Source organism: Ictalurus furcatus, chromosome 14 (genome assembly GCF_023375685.1).
Source record: "Ictalurus furcatus strain D&B chromosome 14, Billie_1.0, whole genome shotgun sequence".
NCBI classification, from domain to species: domain Eukaryota; kingdom Metazoa; phylum Chordata; class Actinopteri; order Siluriformes; family Ictaluridae; genus Ictalurus; species Ictalurus furcatus.
Window position 1 is genome coordinate 25,971,791 of NC_071268.1, and position 24,056 is coordinate 25,995,846.

The 24,056-nt window shown below is 41.2% G+C and overlaps 1 protein-coding gene across 1 annotated transcript in view; it reads right to left on the reverse strand.

Moving 5' to 3' along the window:
- Positions 1 to 2,893: 2,893 nt before the first annotated feature.
- LOC128617706 (ras/Rap GTPase-activating protein SynGAP-like) overlaps positions 2,894 to 24,056 on the reverse strand; it is a 52,096-nt gene continuing 30,933 nt past the window's right edge. Inside the window, exon 3 of the mRNA XM_053640870.1 lies at positions 2,894 to 3,594. Coding sequence (XP_053496845.1) covers positions 3,448 to 3,594 — 147 coding nt within the window. The 3' untranslated portion in view covers positions 2,894 to 3,447. The remainder of the gene's footprint in view (positions 3,595 to 24,056) is intronic.

Sequence of the window (24,056 nt, forward strand, 5' to 3'; positions counted from 1 at the left end):
TATTAAGGACCAGGGACGGGCAGTTGTTCTGGTAAATGTATTTGAAATATGTATTGGATAGTTGTGGAAGATGAGTGGTTTTTCTTGCTGAATGTTTTTGTACTTTCAAAATGCCCTTGCGCCAGAGCGCGTCCTCCGCCAGAAATAAACTGCAGCACCACAACATACAGTGCATCCGGAAAGTATTCGCAGCGCTTCACTTTTCCCACATTTTGTTATGTTACAGGCTTATTCCGAAATAGATTAAATTCATTATTTCCTTCAAAATTCTACAAACAATACCCCATAATGACAACGTGAAAGAAGTCTGTCTGAAATCTTTTCAAATTTATTAAAAATAAAAAATAAAAAAAGCACATGTACATAAGTATTCACGGCCTTTGCCATGACACTCAAAATTGAGCTCAGGTGCATCCTGTTTCCACTGATCATCCTTGAGATGTTTCTACAACTTGATTGGAGTCCACCTGTGGTAAATTTAGTTGATTGGACATGATTTGGAAAGGCACACACCGGTCTATATAAGGTCCCACAGTTAAGAATGCATGTCAGAGCACAAACCAAGCCGTGAAGTCCAATGAACTGTCTGGAGACCTCCGAGACAGGATTGTATTGAAGCACAGATCTGGGGAAGGGTACAGAAACATTTCTGCAGCATCGAAGGTCCCAGTGAGCACAGTGGCCTCCATCATCCATAAATGGAAGAAGTTTGGAACCAGCAGGACTCTTCCTAGAGCTGCCGCCCGGCCAAACTGAGCGATCGGGGAGAAGGGCCTTAGTCAGGGAGGTGACCAAAAACCCGATGGGCACACTGACAGAGCTCCAGCATGTCTCTGTGGAGAGAGGAGAACCTTCCAGAAGTACAACCATCTCTGCAGCACTCCACCAATCAGGCCTGCATGGTAGAGTGACCAGACGTAAGCCACTCCTCAGTAAAAAGGCACATGACAGCCTGCCTGGAGTTTGCCAAAAGGCACCTGAAGGACTCTCAGACCGTGATGAAACAAAGATAGAACTCTTTGGCCTGAATGGCAAGCGTCATGTCTGGAGGAAACCAGGCACCACTCATCACCTGGCCAATACCATCCCTACAGTGAAGCATGGTGGTGGCAGCATCATGCTGTGGGGATGTTTTTCAGCGGCAGGAACTGGGAGACTAGTCAGGATCGAGGGAAAGATGAATGCAGCAATGTACAGAGACATCCTTGATGAAAACCTGTTCCAGAGCGCTCTGGACCTCAGACTGGGGTGAAGGTTCATCTTCCAACAACACAACGACCCTAAGCACACAGCCAAGATAACAAAGGAGTGGCTACAGGACAACTCTGTGAATGTCCTTGAGTGGCCCAGCCAGAGCCCAGACTTGAACCCGATTGAACATCTCTGGAGAGATCTGAAAATGGCTGTGCACCGACGCTCCCCATCCAACCTGATGGAGCTCGAGAGGTCCTGCAAAGAAGAACAGGGGAAACTGCCCAAAAACAGGTGTGCCAAGCTTGTAGCATCATTCTCAAAAAGACTTGAGGCTGTAATTGGTGCCAAAGGTGCTTCAACAAAGTATTGAGCAAAGGCTGTGAATACTTATGTACATGTGCTCTTTTTTTGTTTTTTAAATTTTAATAAATTTGAAAAGATATCAAACAAACTTCTTTCATGTTGTCATTATGGGGTATTGTTAGTAGAATTTTGAGGAAAATAATGAGTTTAATCCATTTCGGAATGAGACAGTAACATAACAAAATGTGGGAAAAGTGAAGCGCTGTGAACACTTTCCGGATGCGCTGTAGGAAAAGCATCAGCTTCTGGTTGTGAACTATTCGGCAGCTAAGCTACTGTTAGAATACGATTCACGAACAGTGTTGAACCTGTCGACGAACAGTTTGTGAGCAGTACAGCAGCTTCTGTTTATGAACAGGTCACGAACAGTACAGCAGCTCTCGTTTGCGTTCACGAACGCCGTAATAGCTTCTGCTTGTGAACAATTCATGATCAGCATGAACAGCACTTTCTGTTTGTGATAATGTCAAATGTACTCTAGACTTGTGTTCTTCCAGCTGTAGAGCCCCACGTTGACCTTATTTCCATCCAGTCACCTTGTATCTGGATATCCTGATCCAAATAATTCCAATTGTAGCCATGGTTACTGACATGTGTGAGTGCTTAAGGTTTTGGGAGGCTTTTGTTATGGCACGATGTACAGGTTTGTAAAGGTTTCAATTATGAGCCAGTGTATTGGAAGTTTTGAGTTTTGGGTATGACAGTAAATTGGGAAAGGTTTTGTTTATGACAATGTATTGCAAGGGATTTGGGTTATAACGTTAACGGGAGGAGTTTGGGTTACAGTTTATAATGTGGGGTTTTTTTTTGTTACAGTATAATGAATTATGAAGGGATTGATAGTGAAGATGTATTAGTAAGGGATTTACGTATAATGCCGTGAGTTTTGTTATGACATAATGTAGTGTGAAAGGCCTTGATCAGCTGGTGGCTCAGTGGTTAAAGGCTCTGGGTGACTGATCAGAAGGTAAGGAGTTCAAGCCCCAGCACTGCCAAGCTAACACTGTTGGGCCCTTGAGCAAGGCTCTTAACCTTCAGTTGTACAAATAAGATAAATGTACTGTAAGTCGCTCTGGATAAGGGTGTCTGCCAAATGCCATAAATATACATGTAATGTAATTTACATGTATATTTATGGCATAAATATACATGTAATGCCATAAATATACATGTAATGTATTTGTATGGTTGTATTGATATGATGTATTGGGAAGGGTTTAGGTTATAACAATATTTATTGCAAAGGGTTTTTGGTTATGACGCAATATATTGAGTGAGTTTGAGTTATGATGTAATGAGTGTTTTTTTGTTTCATAACGCATTAGGAAGGGTTTAGGAAGCGTTATGATGTAATGCACCTTTATGACATGAGATATCAGGAAGAGAGTTCTGATTATGATTTCGTGTATTAGGAGGGGTTTGAGTTACAGTGTAATTCATTGGGAAGTGATTTGGTTCTGACGTAATGTAACGGTGGGGGCTTTAGAAATGACTTAATTTTAGATGCGTGAACCATTTCAGACTACGTGAGCAAGTGATAATGTGTTAGATATCACTCCCTCGTTCCATCACCAAATGAAAGTAAGTGGTGAAAAATGCACACTGCTAATGCTACAAACGCATGTGTATGCAAGAGATGTGTAAGGAAGCAAATAAAAATTTGTATATGTTTGATTTTTCCCCAAAGCCTTCCTTTAGCAGAGGTGTGTTTGTGTGGGTGATGGATCCGTTTAAAGCATTTAAGAAAGCAAGAAAGTGATACTATGTCATTATACGAGGTGTGTATGTGAGTATAGGTGTGTATGTGTGTAAGTGGGTGAATGTGAGAGGATTGTGTATATATTTACTATGTGAGATGTATACTGTAGTGAAGAAGTGAGCGAGAGGGTGTTATTGCGTCAGTGTTGGTGTTTGTGTGTATGTGTATGCACCTGATTCAGGGTGGGGTCTGGTATCGGCAGGTACGGAGACAGTCCGGCGGAGCAGCTTGGTGCGGTGAGACACAGGGCGCCGATCGCTCATAAGAAGAGGATGAACCTATGCATACACAGCACGCACACACACACACACACACACACACCAATCAGCTCTGTGGAGAAGAGTCATGCAGTCGAATAGACATGTGACCAAGCGTCCAATCCATTTATCACATTTTCTAGGGGGGAAAAACAAGACATTTTGCATTAGAGATTTTAAGATACTAAAACGTTTTATTTTAAACACCACACTCCGATATTACATCTTACTTCTCCCAGACTGTTCTGGGGTTGTGGGCATGTCTGCACAGGGTGTGTGCGCTGTTGACGCACTCGCATTATGTGGAAGAATTCTGGTGGGAATGGAAAACTTTTGGAAAATGGAAAAGATTTCTTTTTGATTTTCTTTAATTATTTTTGCATGTTCATGCTGGAAGCCATAATGAACGCCATGCCAGGTGTCTGACTGAGTTTGGCTTGAGGTTCTTCCAGATCATAAGGTAGTAATTATTGTTATTCCAATAAGATGTGACAAGGGTGTAAACATGGTCATACCCAATTTATTCGCATGGCTGAGGACTGGATCCTAATTTAATGTTCACACCTGGTATTACTATTGGTCTCAGGTGATCTGAATGAGATCCAATATGGGAATGTGAATAACATTGATTATCTCCTTCCAGTGGCACATGTCATGGGGTGGGGTATATTTATTAAGCAGCAGGTGAACAGTCAGTTCTTGAAGTTGATGTGTTGGAAGCATGGGCCAAAAAACGGGCAAAAAAGGGATCTGAGTGACTTTGACAAGCGTAACATTGTGATGGCTAGACGACCGGGTCAGAGCATCTCCAAAACTGCAGATCTTGTGGGGTGTTCCTGGTATGCAGTGGTTAGTACCTAACAAAAGTGGTCCAAGGAAGGACAACCGGTGAACCGGCGACAGGGTCATGGGCGCCCAGTGCTCACTGATGCGCAGGAGGAGCGAAGGCTATCCCGTCTGGTCCGATCCCACAGAAGAGCTACTGTAGCACAAAATTCTGTAAAAGTTCATGCTGGCTCTGATAGAAAGGAGTCAGAACATACAGTGGATCACAGCTTGCTTTGTATGAGGCTGTGTAGCTGAAGACCAGTCAGATTGTCCATGCTGACCCCTGTCTACCGCCGAAAGCACCTACAATGGGCTTGTGAGCATCAGAACTGGACCATAGAGCCGTGGAAGAAGGTGGCCTGGTCTGATGAATCACGTTTTCTTTTACATCATGTGGACAGCCAGGTGCGTGTGTGTCGTTTACCTGGGGAAAAGATAGCACCAGGATGCACTATGGGAAGAAGGCAAGCCGGCAGAGGCAGTGTGATGCTGTGGGCAATGTTCTGCTGGGAAACCTTGGGTCCTGGCTTTCATGTGGATGTTACTTTGACACGTACCACCTACTAAACACTGTTGCAGGCCAAGTACACCCCTTCATGGGAACGGTATTCCCTAACGCCAGTGGTCTCTTTCAGCAGGATAATGCTCCCTGACACACTGCTAAAATCGTTCAGGAACGGTTTGAGGAACATGACGACGAGTTCAAGGTGTTGACTTGGCATCCAAATTCCCCAGATCCCAAATCCGATCGAGCACAAATCCGACTAAATCCGAGTGGGATGTTCAAGTCTGATCCATAGAGGCCCACCTCGCAACCTACAGGACTTAAAGGATCTGCTCCTAAAGTCTTGGTGATAGATACCACAGCACACCTTCAGAGGTCTTCTGGAGTCCATGTCTTGACGAGTCAGAGCTGTTCTGGAGCTACACAACATTAGGCAGGCGGTTTTAATGTTATGGCTGATCGGTGTATATATTTACAAGGATGGAATGTTATGTAGCTGGACCATATCACCCACTTTTCTCTTAAACAAGATTCAGACACAATGACAACTTCTGGTTTCAAGGCAAACTTTTCAGTGCTCTAGCATGACCAAGCACTTTCTACTGTTACAGACACAGACTATTCCTCTAAATCTTAATTGTCCTGATACAATACAGGATTACATAACAAATTGATGCTTCATCCTCTCCTACAACTTCTTCATGCACACACACACACACACAGAATGTAAAATTTAAGTGATTAAAACACCCAGCTGAATACAATGCATCAGTCAATGTAAAAGGGAGCACTAGGGTTCAACAACATTATTCAGCAACTAACAGTCTAACACTCATCATCATATATCTTGTAGCAAACTGCAAAAACAATAGGTCAGCAAATTCTACCTACATACGGCATACATTGCATTCTTATTCAGTGCCCAGCTCAATTCAGCATATATTACAGACCCCTGCTGCTGCACTAGATATTGTGGTAGCTGGTTAAATATACCCTGAGACCCTGACATGCAAGCTGTTTGCTGCAATGAATATGCAATTTGGGGCAAATACAGGGTGTCTATGGAAATACAGGGTGCCCCAAAAGTGCCCCGAAAGGTCTTCCAGAATGTTTCATACTTAGTTTATATTATATATGTCTTTTTTTTCAGGCTTTAAGAATGCCTTTGACAAAAGAAGAACATATTGAAATCATTCTCCTGGCTGGATTGGGAATGGTCTGCACTTATATAGCGCTTTCTTTACCTCAGCGGTTCTACAAAGCGCTTTACACTGTGTATGTTCACCCATTCTCACACACGGTCACCATGTAAGGCGCTAGCACGTCATCGGGAGCAATGTGGGGTTCAGTGTCTTGCCCGAGGTTGCCAAACCTATTAAGAAATCCAAAAAGACCGGAAGTCTTGCGGACCGACTGAAAAGTAGACGTCAACGAGCATCCACTGACGAAGGCACGACCCATGTGGTGTTGGCAAACATAGTCGCCTATATATGGAGACTTTTGCAACACCGTGTAGATTCATTTAGTACTGTGATTGATACTGGACATGCAATTACTGTGCATCTCTGACTCCAGAACAATTAGCACCTGCAACACTCTAATTTACATATTGTTTCCTTCCCCTTCTTTACACGTGGCATAATGACTATACCTAGTTCTATTTAAACATTCTGTTAAACATTTTTTTTTTTAAAAATTGAGAGATGCACATTGCGCCCACTATTTACGTGCACAATTTACCCCATTAGTGCTTGTTACACGGAACCTTATTAAATCTAACCCTGAGCTGGCAGTTCCAGTAAACTGGCAAGTCAGTATAACTTTTTTTTTTTTCGCCACGTAAAATATCTCCTGATTGCAACTGCAATATCTAAATATCAAAACCGACCTGTTAACACTGCAATTAAACGAATGAACTGCACTTCATTCTCTAATGCTCTAGTTTTCACACTGCAAACAATCAAACGTAGCTATTTAGAAAATTTAAGCTCGCCATTTTCACAGGAACACGTTCCATAAGCAGCTAAAAGTGCTTCTTGTTGACGTGTGCGCTATTTCATATTAATAAAGCAGTTTAGCATTCAAGCGTTATTTAGATCAGGAGCTCCGAAGTGGAACGTTTTCATCGTTTGGTAGTCATGGCTCAGGGGTTAAGGTTGTGCAAGGACTGCCACTGATGGACCTGTGAGCAAGACCCTCGACCGTGAATAGCTCAGCCGTCTGTCTGGATTGGAGCCATGTAACTGGAATTCTGGAATTCTGATAGTAGCTTTCCTGATATAATAGACTCTGTTGTTTTCCTGACCTAATAATGTGCTAATTGCAAATTATATACTTATTTAAAACTTCTTAACTAAATTACCATTATAACCGAGACGCAATTTTAGGTAGTAGGTGTAAATAATAAAATGGCGTCTCAGCGTCTTGTAGCTGGAAATACAAGTTATTGTGCACTCCGAGTTTGACTGATTCGATGAGAACCAGTGCCTCAATTTAAAGCTCATTTTGTGTTCATATCTCTTTGATGAGTTTGAAGCCACTGCTGCGCCGAGTCCAACTCGGACAGCATGTCAACAATATGGCTATGGAGGTCTGTTCCAGGTTTTGCAAATACTATGGAGATCCATCTGTAATGGTTCCTGCCTTACTTTTCCTCGTAGACGCACAGTACTTACTGTATTATATGTTTAACTTCATTTCATCCTCGCTTTGCTGTTCATTTAGTGGTGCACTGTGAGCAGGTCAAACAGTTCAACCTAAATTCATGATTGCTTTATAATTAAGTTAATACTGTACGTACATGGGGCACGAAGTATGAATAGCTTTCCAACATCTAATTCATAATTCCAATGTACAACGCGTGGAAATCATCTCGGCTAAAGCTTGCCCAAGCTCACCAGTCATCAGACCTCATCAGAAATATGCATTCCTGCTTCAACGGTCTCTCGGAGACTGAGAAAGCTAATAAGAAAAACCTAATCGGGTGTGTGTTGTAATTATACTGCGATAAGTCAGTTGTTTAAATGTAGAGGTTAACAATCTCCGTGATCTCTGTCTGCGCCATTGTGTTTGGTTTTGCTCGAGCAGCCTGGGAGTCTTGGACAGAGTATTATCAATGACGTGAATGAAATGAGTGCTCGTTTTAATATCAGGCCAGTTCTAAGCTCGGGAAAAATCAGATAGTGTTCGAGAAGAGTTTTTCATATTTCTGTCGTTTTTTCTCGAGTTTTGGGGGTAATAGAAGCATTTTAATATATCGTATATATTCCACATGTTTGACTGTGAGGTGCTCAGGAATGTCATTAAATGATTGATCTAGGCCTAATTCAGTATTAGAGCTGGCGGGGGATGGTAGAGAGACACATAAGCAGTGAAACATAGAGGGGAACTCAGAGTGATGTCCAGTTTTAACTAACCACAGCTTCAAGGTCCACTGCACTGGCTTAGAATCAGCTCTGAATGTGAAACGTGGTGAGACACCAGCTCTGTTTCTGTGGTAGAACTATACCAAGGTTAGGCCACAGTATTCTCATCTTCAATTCAATACAGTTTTATTTCTATAGCGCTTTTAACAATGGACATTGTCACAAAGCATTGAAATTGATAAATGTATCCCTTTATCTTCCTCTGACATGACAAAATGGCAGAAAATGCTACGCTTGCAGAGGTAAACGGGGCGATTGATAAGGACCCTCGACATAAATAACCTGGACTGCCATGGTATGTCCGTTAAACCAACTGGCAAAAATACATACTTATTTGTTCCTCTTCATTATTTTAACAACCAACAGGACAGTTTTCTTCGGGGTGAAGTATTACCGTTGTACAGCCTATGCAAAGCTGCACTCCTTCACAATCTCTTCTCTTCTCATCAGGGAGTTAAGGAAGTGGATTCAAAGGCACTGAGTATACCACTGTAATCCTTTGTTTCTTGTAAAAAAAAAAAAAAAAAAAAAATTTTAATCCTATATCTTCAGTGACCACTAGGGGTGTTCTAATACACTCTGGTCATGATATGATTTGCGCTACGATACTGGCGTCATGGTTTTTATTCGATTTTGTACAAAATCTGAATGAAGAAAAAGTTTTTGTTTTGGGAAAAAGAAAGGGTGACCTACACGATATTAGGCAGGTGGTATTAATGTTATGGATGATCGGTGTATATATTTTCTGAATAACACGTGGTGTCCTCTGGTGTTCAAACAGTGCCAGTGCACTACATGCAAAATGAATACGACGCTAATTTGCACATTGTGAATCGCACGTGTCCATGATGCACAAATTTTAATTGCATCGCGATGCATCGTGTCATGATGTATCGTTACACCCCTAGTAACTGCTTTATCCTGGTCAGATGGTTTGGAGCTTGTCACAGGTGCAGTGTGCAGGCGCAAAGTGTGAATGCACCCTGGAGGGTGCAAAGTGGGAATAGACACCAGTTCATCACAGGGCACCGTGCACACATACATTCATAATTTTGTTCTTTTTAGATCTGCCATGTCTGATGAAAAACAGGTGATAGTACTTCACCCCACACCCCCCCTCCCCCCCCACTCCCCCCATATTCTCCAAATTTGTTTGCTAATTCCCACCAACCAATTATTTCTCCACTATCACATAACAGTTACCAACTGGGAAGGGTGAAGGGTGAAGGCTGGCATGTTCATCCTCCAAGACTTGTGAACACAAGAACATTGCTAGAATAGAGAGCAGTGGCCTTACTGGTGACACAGCTTTCTTCCTAAATCCAGAACACCGCCCGCTAATACATGGAAAAGGCTTTGGCAAATTTACAAGAACAAGGTTCATGGACAGGACACGGACAAATGTGTTGGTGCATGACTAGCCAAATATACAGCTGTATGATTTTCTGCCACTGTTATTGATTGTGCTGCTGGGCGTTCAACAGATTACAAACAGTCCCCAAACAGGATTTCATGTGGCTTTTGTTTCAACAGTGGCTTTCTTCTGAGTTCCAGAGTTGTTGAGTGTTCAGGCTTGGGTTGTCTTGTGAACAGATTTTCTCATCTGAGCTGTGGATCACTCCACAGCTCAGATATAGCCAACACAATTGGACGGCTCTGGCTCAGGTGGTAGTTTGTGGTAGGTTGTCCACTAATCTTAGGATTGGCAGTTCTCCACATGACATGACTCCACATACCGAAGTGTCCTTGGGCAATACACTGAACCCCAAGTTGCTCCCGATGGCAAGCTAGTGCCTTGCAGCTCTGCTACCATTGGTGTGTGAGTGTGTGTGTGTGTGTGTGTGAATGGGTGAATGAGAACCAGTGTAAAGCGCTTTGTAGAATTGCTAAGGTTAAAAAAGCGATATATAAGTGCAGGTCATTAACCATTTACAACATTTGAGCGGTTAAAAAAGAATTCTGAAAAGGAAATTCCATGGAGGACTCACAAACTTACTTCATCTTAAAGGTCATCTCTTTAAGGGACAGAAAGAAATCCAGTCAAATGTTTGCGCAGCATCTGGTAGAGTAAAGTGCAGCCAAGAAACTATTTTTGTAGCAAGGCAAAACATATGAGGTGGTAGAACATTAAAATCTAGAGGCAGAACGGCTTATAGAGCAATGAGCCCCAATTATGTCAAAAGAAGCACTGATGAGAAGAACACTGATGCCTGTCGGAAGGTTTATGTGAATCACAGTGACAGATTTCTTCAGATCTAGGGGTGCATTTCACCCAGTGCTGTAGGGGATATGATGAGAGACGACCGAGCGATGAATGCTGAGGTATATAAACAGATCTTGACTCATCATACTCCGTCTTTGGGAAAATGACTGCCTAGCAAAACACCCACCCGGAAATACTGCACACACAATTAAGATCTACATGGAGGAATATGAGCGGATACTGCACACTGTGTTCAATCAGATTGATCAGACCCCCTACCTTGTCATAGCTACCAATTTGAGCTGTAGCCAATATATTAGTGGCGCCCTAAATAACGTACCATACACTGTGCACTTACACTATGTACTATGTACTCTACTGTCTAGTGTATGAATTTTAGAAGGGTCGTATCGTCTCAAACGGAACACTAACGTATGGCACATGATGTCAAACGCACGAACGTCGATGCCGCTAGCTTTAGCAGAATACCCAGAGTCAATGAAAATGAGTTTCTTCATTTTACTGTTTATGTTAATGTTACCTTTGATGCCCAGCATGACCTTTTTTAGAATTTTTGAGCCGGCACCAGCATCAGCGCCTGGTAGCCACACCCCTCTTCCACTACATAAGCAAAGCTGCAACCGTTGAGTTGAGATCATGAAGTGTCCAACAATGCACACTTAGTTGTTTTTTTTTTTTTGGTTGAATAATTGCATCATCCATGAACTTGAAGTGCACTTCTTCTTGCTGGAATTCTCAGCGTGAGCACACCACTCACACGATTTAAACTACAAAATAGCGTAGGATAGTGTATAAGCATACGATTTGGGACACACCTATTATTCACGTTGAACAGATCTGGATTGTTGCTTTGAATGCTTGCCAGAAAGGTTCAGAAGGCATTTGGCTGAGCCTAAAAAGGTGTGCATCTAGGACAGGGAAGGACGAAAACAAATAGTCACGCAAGAGAGAGGTTTTTCTTTTCATGCTGGTATGAGCAAGCATCCTGATATGAAGCCCAAAGAAAGACCAGAGTTCGTTCGTTCACTCATCCTTCGTAACTGCCTGTTAGAGACTAGACTATTTTTATTCCTGAAATTCCCTTTTATGGAACACTGTGTAAAATAGAAATGTTCAGGCAGTTTGTATCTTATTAACAGGAATTGTTGAGGAACTTTTTTTAACAGCTGTACAGTAGTTAGACTGAAATCGACGTTTATGCTTTTATATTAACTAGCTAACACGATAATAGCTTCGGCCGAACGGTTCAGTCGCTTGCTAATAATTCGCTCACAAAGTATCCGTCACAAAGCTAGATATGTGTAGTAATGTCTATCAGATTATATCCCTCGCTGATTTAGATCGATCAGAGAAATATTAACGCAAAGGGCCCTGTTTTTCTTGTGCTAAGGCAATGGACGATGAAAGTCCTGCGTCACAACTGTTCCTTAAGCAACATCGAATGGTTTACTACTGGTTTAACTATCATTGTTTATCACTGTAAGGAATACACCACTTAGCATTCATAGAGATCATAGAATTCCATTGAAATGTAGTCTAAAGTAAAGGTCAGTGAAGTACACCTACTTGAAAATTGTGCTAAAGTGCAGTAAAAATGTTTTACTTCATTGCTACCCACTTCCGGACACATCTACAGCCGGGTGGAACCATTTGGAACCTTCTTAAAGCTTCAAAGATATCCACACATACACCCTCACTCAGGTGTAGACTCTAGCGGAGGCCACCAAACATTATTTTTAAATATATATATATATATATATATATATATATATAAACTAAAAAGGGAAATCCTGAAATTGGTGCTAAATGAATGTTTATTTATATTCATTGTAATTACACGTGGTGTTATTTCCAGTAAGTAAACAGTTGCGATCAGACCATTTTCAGCATACTCTTTTCGCGTTGCTCTAAGCCTTTATATTTTCTTCATAATACTGTACTTGCTATCAGTCAGAGGGATTTTTCTATAATTTCAGCAAGCTGATGGGGGCTGCTGAAGATACTGTAGTATCTGTAGTAAATATAACAGCTTGAACATTTGAATCTGGTTCTCTATGCTATATTAGATATAGAGCTGTACCACATAATTGACTTGAAATACGCCAAGTTGCCAGTTTATTAGTTAGTGGATTATTATATCTAATAAACCCGGCAAATTGGTGCATCATCAGGAAGGACTCTGAATGGGTTGATAAACTCCAGAGCGAGAGAGAGAGCGAGAGAGAGAGAGAGAGAGAGAGAGAGAGAGAGAATACATCTTATTTTAAACCCAACCGAACAGACTATTTTTGGCCCGAAAACCTGACTCAGATGATTATTTTATTTAATTTACAAAAGTCCTTGGAAACACATCCATTGTCATGCCAGGCATGCAGGGATCCAAAAAAAAAATAAAAGACAGCAGTAAAAACATAAAAGCCAGAGATAAAACGTTAACATCCAGTACAATAAATGGTGAATAAATGGCAGACATTAGGCGGATAATTAAATATTTAAAATCAGCAAAATGATCCAATTTAAAGCTGCTCTGAAATTTATTGCCAGATCAGAACAAACCTGTGTTGGAGTATTGTACAGTATCTCACAAAAGTGAGTACGCCCTTCACATTTTTGTAAATATTTGATGATATCTTTTCATGTGACAACACTGAAGAAATGACACTTTACTACGATGTAAAGTAGTGAGTGTGCAGCTTGTGTAACAGTGTAAATTTGCTGTCCCCTCAAAATAACAACTCACAGCCATTAATGTCTAAACCGCTGGCAACAAAAGTGAGTACACCCCTAAGTGAAAATGTCCAAATTGAGCCCAAAGTGTCAATATTTTGTGTGGCCACCATTATTTTCCAGCACTGTCTTAAGCCTCTTGGGCATGAAGTTCACCAGAGCTTCACAGGTTGCAACTGGAGTCCTCTTCCACTCCTCCATGACGACATCACGGAGCTGGTGGATGTTAGAGACCTTGTGCTCCTCCACCTTCCGTTTGAGGATGCCCCACAGATGCTCAATAGGGTTTAGTCCATCACCTTCACCCTCAGCTTCTTTAGCAAGGCAGTGGTCATCTTGGAGGTGTGTTTGGGGTCGTTATCATGCTGGAATACTACCCTGCGGCCCGGTCTCCGAAGGGAGGGGATCATGCTCTGCTTCAGTATGTCACAGTACATGTTGGCATTCATGGTTCCCTCAATGAACTGTAGCTCCCCAGTGCCGGCAGCACTCATGCATCCAGACCATGACCATGACATGACACTCCCACCACCATGCTTGACTGTAGGCAACACACACTTGTCTTTGTACTCCTCACCTGGTTGCCGCCACACACGCTTGACACCATCTGAACCAAATAAGTTTATCTTGGTCTCATCAGACCACAGGACATGGTTCCAGTAATCCATGTCCTTAGTCTGCTTGTCTTCAGCAAACTGTTTGCAGGCTTTCTTGTGCATCGTCTTTAGAAGAGGCTTCCTTCTGGGATGACAGCCATGCAGACCAATTTGATGCAGTGTGCGGCGTATGGTCTGAGCACTGACAGGCTGACCCCCCACCCCTTCAACCTCTGCAGCAATGCTGGCAGCACTCATACGTCTATTTCCCAAACACAACCTCTGGATATGACGCTGAGCATGTGCACTCAACTTCTTTGGTCGACCATGGCGAGGCCTGTTCTGAGTGGAACCTGTCCTGTTAAACCGCTGTATGTTCTTGGCCACCATGCTGCAGCTCAGTGTGTCAGGGTCTTGGCAATCTTCTTATAGCCTAGGCCATCTTTATGTAGAGCAACAATTCTTTTTTTCAGATCCTCAGAGAGTTCTTTGCCATGAGGTGCCACGTTGAACTTCCAGTGACCAGTATGAGGGAGTGTGAGAGCGATGACACCAAATTTAACACACCTGCTCCCCATTCACACCTGAGACCTTGTAACACTAACAAGTCACATGACACCGGGGAGGGAAAATGGCTAATTGGGCCCAATTTAGACATTTTCACTTAGGGGTGTACTCACTTTTGTTGTCAGCGGTTTAGACATTAATGGCTGTGTTGAGTTATTTTGAGGGGACAGCAAATTTACACTGTTACACAAGCTGTACACTCACTACTTTACATTGTAGCAAAGTGTCATTTCTTCAGTGTTGTCACATGAAAAGATAGAATCAAATATTTACAAAAATGTGAGGGGTGTACTCACTTTTGTGAGATACTGTAGGTATTATTGATCATCCAGCTGTTATTGAACTGTTATATGGGAAAAGCTTTATAAATAAACAGGGACATCAATGGAGGTACACTATATGGCCAAAGGTTTGTGGACACCTGAAAGTCACACCCATATGTGTGTGTTGAAACATTCTATTCCAGATTTGTTCCCCCTGTTTGCTGTTATAATAAGCTCCACTCTTCTGCAAAGGCTTTCCACTAGATTTTGGGGCGTGGCTATGGGGAATTGTGATCATTCAGCTACAAGAACATTAGTGAGGTCAGGCACTGATGTTGGGTGAGGAGTTCTGGAGATCTGGAAGGCAGGACAAGGCAGGACAAGGCAGGACAAGGCAGGACAAGGCAGGACAAGGCAGGACAAGGCAGGACAAGGCAGGACAAGGCAGGACAAGGCAGGACAAGGCAGGACAAGGCAGGACAAGGCAGGACAAGGCAGGTGGCTCAACGGTTAAGGCTCTAGGTTATTGATCAGAAGGTTGGGGGTTCAAGCCCAAGCACCACCAATTTGGCACTGTTGGGCCCTTGAACAAGGCCCTTAACTCTCCCTGCTCCAGCTGTATCATGGCTGACCCTCCAACTTCCTACCAACCTGGGATATATGAAGAAAAGGCTTACACTGTGCTGTAATGTATATCTGACAAAGAAAGGCTTCTTGGGTGTGCAATGTTGGTGTTAAGGTGAGGTGTCCACAAAGGAAGTTCATTCTTTAATAACTTAAATGATGGAAAATTAAGTCGAGAGAGAGACACTTCCATCACCCCCTTCTTACTAGATATGAAAAAAAGCTAGGGTGGAGTCAAGAGATTTTTTTTATACAGTACAAGCTTCATAATTTTTTTTTTAGATATGGGGTAAAAGTGTAATATATGCAGACCAAAGTCTAAAAATAAATATTACAGTGACAAATAATAAGAATTAAATCTGCGTTAATGATATTCACAAACAAAAAAAATCTCAAAAAGAGAGCAAAAAAAATGTCTGATTAAACACTTTTTGTTTCTATTTGCTTCTAATTTTACATCTTGCTAGTTAATATTTTACTTTAAATTAAAGTAAGATAAATTTCTTTAAACTTAGTGTGACATCAGAGACACAAAATTAACTCCACATAGGAACATTAATTCTCATGAATGGATTGACGTCAACTTTTTTTTGTTTTTTTAACCATCTAGGGACTCAAAACAAAAGGACTAGCATTCTCTATTGCTGTTTAATACATTTTTTGAAAGGTAGTGAGATTGGACACATGGATAAGTACGGGTAGAGTCTGAGGAAAAAGCGCACCAACGGCGCTGGTTGCTTCTTTTTGCAGACGACACCTTGTGGCTGTTCACAGACCCTGCTTATTCAGCACCAGAATAGCTAGATACGGTCAAAAGCCACACTCTCAGAACAAAATACTGCACAGTGTTCTATTCCTAGTCGCTCTGATACCTTCAGTACGTACTATTATGTACTATATCACCTGAATACCTTTAAAAATGCTTAAAAGGTACATAATTTGACCTTAAGGACCTAATTTTTAAAAAAATTTTTACGTTTCAATTAGCTTTTATAATAAATCTTTAAAGGTGCACTACATTAACCTGTAAAATATACACTAGGTAAAACATACATGCTCGAAGGTCCCACTCCAGCCACAAGGAATGGTAATGCTTTCTACCTTTTTTTCTGACAAAAAAAAAATAAATTAGCTAATAGGATTTTTCACCAAGCACTAAGTAGCTCAGAAATGCAATATACTGGGTTCTCACATATTCATTATGAAGTACGGATCAATACATTTCCATCACTTCCAAAGAATAAGGCTAACTTGGACAGATGAAAGTCTGTAAATCTCAGTCTACAGGGAAAAGGAAGCATCATTAAAATGAAACACCAGTTCAATAATACCTCAGTGTTCATGCCAGTAAATAAGTCCTAGAGGAGTCTTTAAAGAGTGCAGTCAATGAATTAGGGAGAGGTTTTTTTTAATTGAAAAAAAAAAAAAGGCACAAACTTAACATTCAAAATAAAAAGGAATATGAGGGGGCTTTCATGGTCCATTCTGGATCAACATGGCATGACTTCTGTGAGAGGAAAAAAGGGCTAGATGCTGGTCTGGTCATGGACCGAGATAGTCAGGGAGCTTACTGCCCCCTCTAGGCCAACTGAGGCTATTGTCACTAGTCAACCAAGCAAAGGGAAATTATATATTAATCTAAAGCAGTGGATCAGGAGGTCCGTGTTGTGTTGTTTTGTTTTCTTTAGTGGAAATCACATCCCACCATTAACAAAGTTGCATTTATTATTGAAATCTTATAATTATCAATCTATTTGACTGGCCACTTGAACTGAATGTGTTTAATCCAAACCTCAATTACAGTAAAACACATAATCCTATAAATAATGCTAAATTGGAGCCTATTGTGTTCTTTTAATGGAAAGCTCCATAATCCCAATAAATAGCTATAATATTATTGTGCAAATCTGAAGAATGTGCCTGGTTAACTCTGTGCTGAAGGGGCCAGTAGACTTATTTATTTATTTTTTCTAGCTAAAGGGGTCCTGGCTACAAAAAAAAAAAGAAAAAAAAGTGCGATTTTCATTTGGGAAATTTCCACATTACAAAATAATGCATATATTAATACTTTTTGTTAATAAACACAAACAAATGAGGCTGGTGGACAATACTGGCAAGCAGGCAAATTCATGCACTGTGAAAATGCTTTTCTTTGGCATTTCTCCACTGGACACCCCGGTGACTGGTTTTGAAATTGTACGTCTCATTTGTCTTCAGTTTCTTCTCATTTGTCTTTGCTGCGTTTCCTGTTAAAGTCCATCGCAAGCTTGCGACAGCTTCCTGATCCAGCTGTGAGAATGATTTCAATACATTCTTCTTTTGTCAAAGGTGTTGTTAAAGCCTGTCTAATATATATATCATATATACTCAGTATGACAAATTTTGGAAGACATTTCGCAGAAAATTGATCATTTTTCTTCAATGTATGGAGACTTTTGGGACATCATGTATTTTGATTGGCTAAGACTATTGAGGATTCGCATTTGAGGAGTTAGTGTAAGTGTTCTATGGTGTGATCTCTCAAGTCCAGAGTTTGACAGACAAGTCCTATTTGCCTCCACTGAAATAGCGATACTGGATGATCAATTAGACAGCTTTCCCAGGAATTTTCGAGCGTTCCTGATGCAACGTGCTTGACCTTTCAGCAGTGGATTGTCCTGTACCCCCAATGATGAAGAGAATATTTCTTTTAAGCTCCCTCAGAAAGAGCACTCAAACGAGCTTCTGTGCTTTTCCATCATCACTCTGAATTCATAGACACACTTTTAGGACCAGTTCCATGAGTGATACATTTCCAAATCATACAAAGTAGCAAGTATATGGTCAGTAGAAATGTAGTAAAGGATTCTGTAATGTTTAACAGTTTTGGTTCTTTCGAAGCTGCGTTTAGACGAACACCAATCTGAGGGTGGATTTGGCCTGCACTTACTCACTCTTTATCCAGGTCAGGGTTGCGGTGGATCCGGAGTTGAACAAAACAAATTCAACTTGTAAAAATGACGGCTTAAATGTGTGAGATCTGGCCTTTTTTTATGACCTTGCCGATGAAGATGGGCATTGGGTGAGAAATCTGCCTGACAAGATTGACGACCTCTACTTACTCAGCAGGTTACACGGATACACGGTTTGTTTTGAGTTTAATTCGGGGCATATGATTAACTGCTTTTCCTACGTGGTGACTCATGAATCTTCAGACACTGCGTTCGCCATCACAAATTAATCCTCTAATTTGTATATAGTTTAATTTTGAAAGAGAGTGACAAAATATTGGTGCTCAAAACAGAGATTACTTGGCAACCTTATGAACCGATGCAGTTTAATGCTACATGCGCACTGCAAACATTTCAAGAGTCTTCCACCGCTCCTCACTCCTTTATTTGCTAGTTTTATCGGAATAAAAGTGCAGTTAGGGCTTTTCCAGTGCGGGTCTGTAACTACTCTACTTGACATTTTGTGGAAGTTTTTGGAGAGAATATTCGACATGCCTCCAGAATCTTGTTTAGTCAGTTCTAGGTGGCGCCATTGATTTAAGGATATATTACATGAAACCATTTTGTAATGATTTTGTCGTTTATTTAACTTATACAGAGTTTTGTGTGCATAAAAAAACGAGGAGATTTATCATTAGCTTTTTGAATTTTGGATGTTAAGTGTCAGTCAGACGTTGGACTACTGATCAGAAGGTCATAAGTTCAAATCCCAGCACTGCCAAGCTACCAGTGCTGGGCTCTTGAGCAAGGCCCTTAACCCTCAATTGCTCAGCTGTATAAATGAGATACATGTAAGTCGCTCTGGATAAGGGCGCCTGCCAAATGCTGTACATGTAATGTATTTAGATTTATTTTTTATTTCTGGTCATAGAAAATTTGATATTAAAGTAAAGATTTTGGTATCATGACAACCCTACCTACTGTACATACACCCACTTTACCAAATAATCACCTAATATCCTTAGTGTCCTCCAGTCTGGAACAGTTAAGAGTGACCAAAATAGTTCTGAAACTAGATCATAATATACAGTCCGAGAGCACTAGTGAAAATGCTTTTATTTTGCATTCTTTTCTAATTTAATACAACAATTTTCATTATACATTATATTAGTGACAACAACTTGAGTGAAAATAGATTAAATTTGAGAGTTTCTGAGTATTTGGTACGTCCCCCTTTTTTCTTTTTTCTTTTGCTTTAATGACTAGAGCTTGCATGGACTCCACAAGTTTGTGCGAAACCTTATGATCCATTGTAGATCAAATCCGAACACGTGCTTCAATAGAAGAGATTAGACATGAGGAAAATCTGACCTTTTGTACAAAGCAGTTAACGTGGTCAGTATCACGCGTTTGCTTCCATTTAAATAGAGACCTAGAAACAGTGCAGAATTTTCAATATTAAATGTTCAAGATATTGAACCTTTACTTTCTTTGTTTTAAATATATATACATATATATATTTTAAATCCAAAACCCTCTGGTTTATTTCCAATTGAAAACGGGTTTTCAGTGTGTTCTCAGACTTTTGGATCCCACTTTATTTGGCTTATTCTGCATTGAAAAAAAAGGAACATAATGGAATAGTGTGTAAACTGGTCGCTATGAGTACCAGGTAACGGCATATGGGTTTATAAATGCCCCAAAGGACTAAGAGACACACTCTCTTGTCTATGGACAGTTGTTTATTTATACTACAGGGCTGTTTACTTCTTAAATCTGATTGGTCAGAAAGTGTTGATTCATTTTCTATCAGTAGCAGTAGTTCCGGCTGTAATTCAAATCAAATGTTAATATTAATGTGCTCGTTCTAATACGTTAGAATTTCTTAAAGTTAAAGGGATAGTTCACCCGAAAATGAAAATTCTGTCATTGTTTACTCATCCTCATGTCGGTCCAAATTTGTATGCATTTCTTTCCCCTGTGAAAAACAAAGGAAGATATATTGAAGAATGTTGATAACCAAACAGTCTCGGTGTCCACTTCCATTGTATGGACAAAATAAAACCCCCCAAAAAACACAGACATTTCTCGAAATATCTTCTTTTATGTTCCACAGAAGAAAGGAAGTCGTACAGTTTTGGAACGACATGAGGGTGATTAAACGATTACAGAATTTGAATTTTTGGGTGAACTATCCCTTTAACAGACTGCGAGTTCAGAGTGTCTTGTATGGTGGATTCTTCACACAATCTCCACAAACAAAAAACGAATGAATAGATTTAAAACCCGTCTTGTTATTTAACACAAAAAAACCCCCCGACAATATTCGTTAAAATGGAGGAGTTTATTTAACAGTTATGGAAGGAGTCTCCAGTGTCAGGGCTTTGTAACAGTCAGTACGTTTTCCAACACGGGAAAGACATTCTGCAACCTTTAATATAACTATCAACAGATCGGAAGAATGTTGCATACTTCAATTTAATTAAAAACTGCAATCTTTGGCGAACGTCTGTTGAGTTAAGAAGAATAAATCAATTCGGGATGTGGTGTTGTGTGGAAAATAATCCACGTAAGGGAGGTAGCAGTAAGTCGGTGATTATCTTCCTACAGTATCGTGCATTCATAGTTTATTTCATGTTGAATTTACTCTCCCTCCTTTCAGAATCCTATTATTCACATTTTCGATTGTTTACCTGCCTGCTAGAGAACCAAAATCCCTCCTCAAAACGATGGGCGTAAAGTAAAGTAAAGTAAATTAAAGTCCAGGTGATAGCACCTTTCGATTCACCCTTCACTCTTCTCAGCTTTTGATTCATCCTTTAGCATTCGGATGTACTGTAGTCGCCTATGAAAATAGAATTTCAGTTATACTGTCACAACAGCATGGTAATCCAGCCAAATCCCATCCATATGCCTTCTATTTGTGTAAGCTCAGCCCCAAGCAAGGAAGCTGTGATGTGGGGAAACTGAATTACTAGCCATTAATGAAGGAAGGATATACTGGCTTGAGGGCACCGAACAGCATTTTCGCATTTGCACCGATCACAGAAATAGATCTCTGATCATTAGAATACATTACGAGGGCAAAGCAGGGAAATACCATGCATGCTGGGCTCATTTTTCTTTTTACACGTTTCCACTTCACTGGTTCGTACTGCCCCGATCTAAAAATAGAAAAGCCGACGCTCTATCTAGACAGTTTGAAAGCCCATGGGAAAAGACACCAGTGAAAACAATTATACCAAAATCCTGTATCATGGTTGCAGTAAGATGGGACATGATGGAGGAGATTCACAGGGTACAACTAACTTATACCACTCCCCATGATGGTGCTTGGATTGTATACTAGAGTATTTACTGTCTGAAGGTATTTACCGTTTGAAGGTTGCTATAAAGCAACCTTCTAATTAGTGTTCAGGACTTCAATCTTCTCGATCATTAAGTCGAGGCTGTAAACCTAGACTATTTGTTATATAGCTTTTATCTTAGGTAAAGGTGTAGATTTGGGGGTTCATGGGCAGAAAAAGCTATGATAAACTGGGATGTTTTGATGGTGTCACCCCAAACCCCCAACATCCCCCCGACTCTTATAATATCTGTCAGGTTTGTTGAGTGATGGCGTAATGGCGGTACACTTTATATCCCAGGGTGTCCTCATACCCGTGTTATCTTCTGGCTCGATCTTTTCGTTTATACCGTCGTAGCAAGACCTCCCCACTTGCACTCTCGCACAGTGCGTATCCTTTTATACTATTGTATGATAAGAGCATACAGTATCTCACAAAAGTGAGATAGTGTATGCTCAAATTTTTGAATTTGAAAAATTCACACCCCTCACATTTTTGTAAATATTTGATTCTATCTTTTCATGTGACAACACTGAAGAAATGACACTTTGCTACAATGTAAAGTAGTGAGTGTACAGCTTGTGTAACAGTGTAAATTTGCTGTCCCCTCAAAATAACTCAACACACAGCCATTAATGTCTAAACCGCTGGCAACAAAAGTGAGTACACCCCTAAGTGAAAATGTCCAAATTGAGCCCAAAGTGTCAATATTTTGTGTGGCCACCATTATTTTCCAGCACTGCCTTAACCCTCTTGGGCATGGAGTTCACCAGAGCTTCACAGGTTGCAACTAGAGTCCTCTTCTTCTCCTCCATGAAGACATCACGGAGCTGGTGGATGTTAGAGACCTTGTGTTCCTCCACCTTCCGTTTGAGGATGCCCCACAGATGCTCAATAGGGTTTAGTCCATCACCTTCACCCTCAGCTTCTTTAGCAAGGCAGTGGTCATCTTGGAGGTGTGTTTGGGGTCGTTATCATGCTGGAATACTGCCCTGCGGCCCAGTCTCCGAAGGGAGGGGATCATGCTCTGCTTCAGTATGTCACAGTACATGTTGGCATTCATGGTTCCCTCAATGAACTGTAGCTCCCCAGTGCCGGCAGCACTCATGCAGCCCCAGACCATGACACTCCCACCACCATGCTTGACTGTAGGCAACACACACTTGTCTTTGTACTCCTCACCTGGTTGCCGCCACACACGCTTGACACCATCTGAACCAAATAAGTTTATCTTGGTCTCATCAGACCACAGGACATGGTTCCAGTAATCCATGTCCTTAGTCTGCTTGTCTTCAGCAAACTGTTTGCGGGCTTTCTTGTGCATCATCTTTAGAAGAGGCGTCCTTCTGGGACGACAGCCATGCAGACCAATTTGATGCAGTGTGCGGCGTATGGTCTGAGCACTGACAGGCTGACCCCCCACCCCTTCAACCTCTGCAGCAATGCTGGCACCACTCATACGTCTATTTCCCAAAGACAACCTCTGGACATGACGCTGAGCACGTGCACTCAACTTCTTTGGTCGACAATGGCGAGGCCTGTTCTGAGTGGAACCTGTCCTGTTAAACCGCTGTATGGTCTTGGCCACCGTGCTGCAGCTCAGTGTCAGGGTCTTGGCAATCTTCTTATAGCCTAGGCCATCTTTATGTAGAGCAACAATTCTTTGTTTCAGATCCTCAGAGAGTTCTTTGCCATGAGGTGCCACGTTGAACTTCCAGTGACCAGTATGAGGGAGTGTGAGAGCGATGACACTAAATTTAACAGACCTGCTCCCCATTCACACCTGAGACCTTGTAACACTAACATGCCACATGACACCGGGGAGGGAAAATGGCTTATTGGGCCCAATTTGGACGTTTTCACTTAGGGGTGTACTCACTTTTGTTGCCAGCGGTTTAGACATTAATGTCTGTGTGTTGAGTTATTTTGAGGGGACAGCAAATTTACACTGTTACACAAGCTGTACACTCACTACTTTACATTGTAGCAAAGTGTCATTTCTTCAGTGTTGTCACATGAACAGATATAATCAAATACTTACAAAAATGTGAGGGGTGTACTCACTTTTGTGAGATACGCTATGTATGTATGCTGCACTTGTACTCCTGCTGCCTGATCCTGACTCACTTCTCCTGCTGTAGATCCTCTCAACTTCCACATCTGCCTGATGATTTACTTTCTGCTTGGAACTTCTGCACTTGTGATTCACCGCCTGCTGCTGTGGATGGTCCCACATGGATACCGTAAAGATTTGCACTTCCCAAAAACACTTTAGTCCCAAGTCCCACGCTTTTATACCTGTGCTGCTTTGTGATAACGTCCGTGGGTGAATGTGTCATACGAATAAAATCGAATTGAAAAATGAAATGTGGTTTATAGATTACAAAATTCAGGTCATCCCTAAGTAAGAGGTCAATTTGGATGGCCTTTAACTTGATGTAGATGTA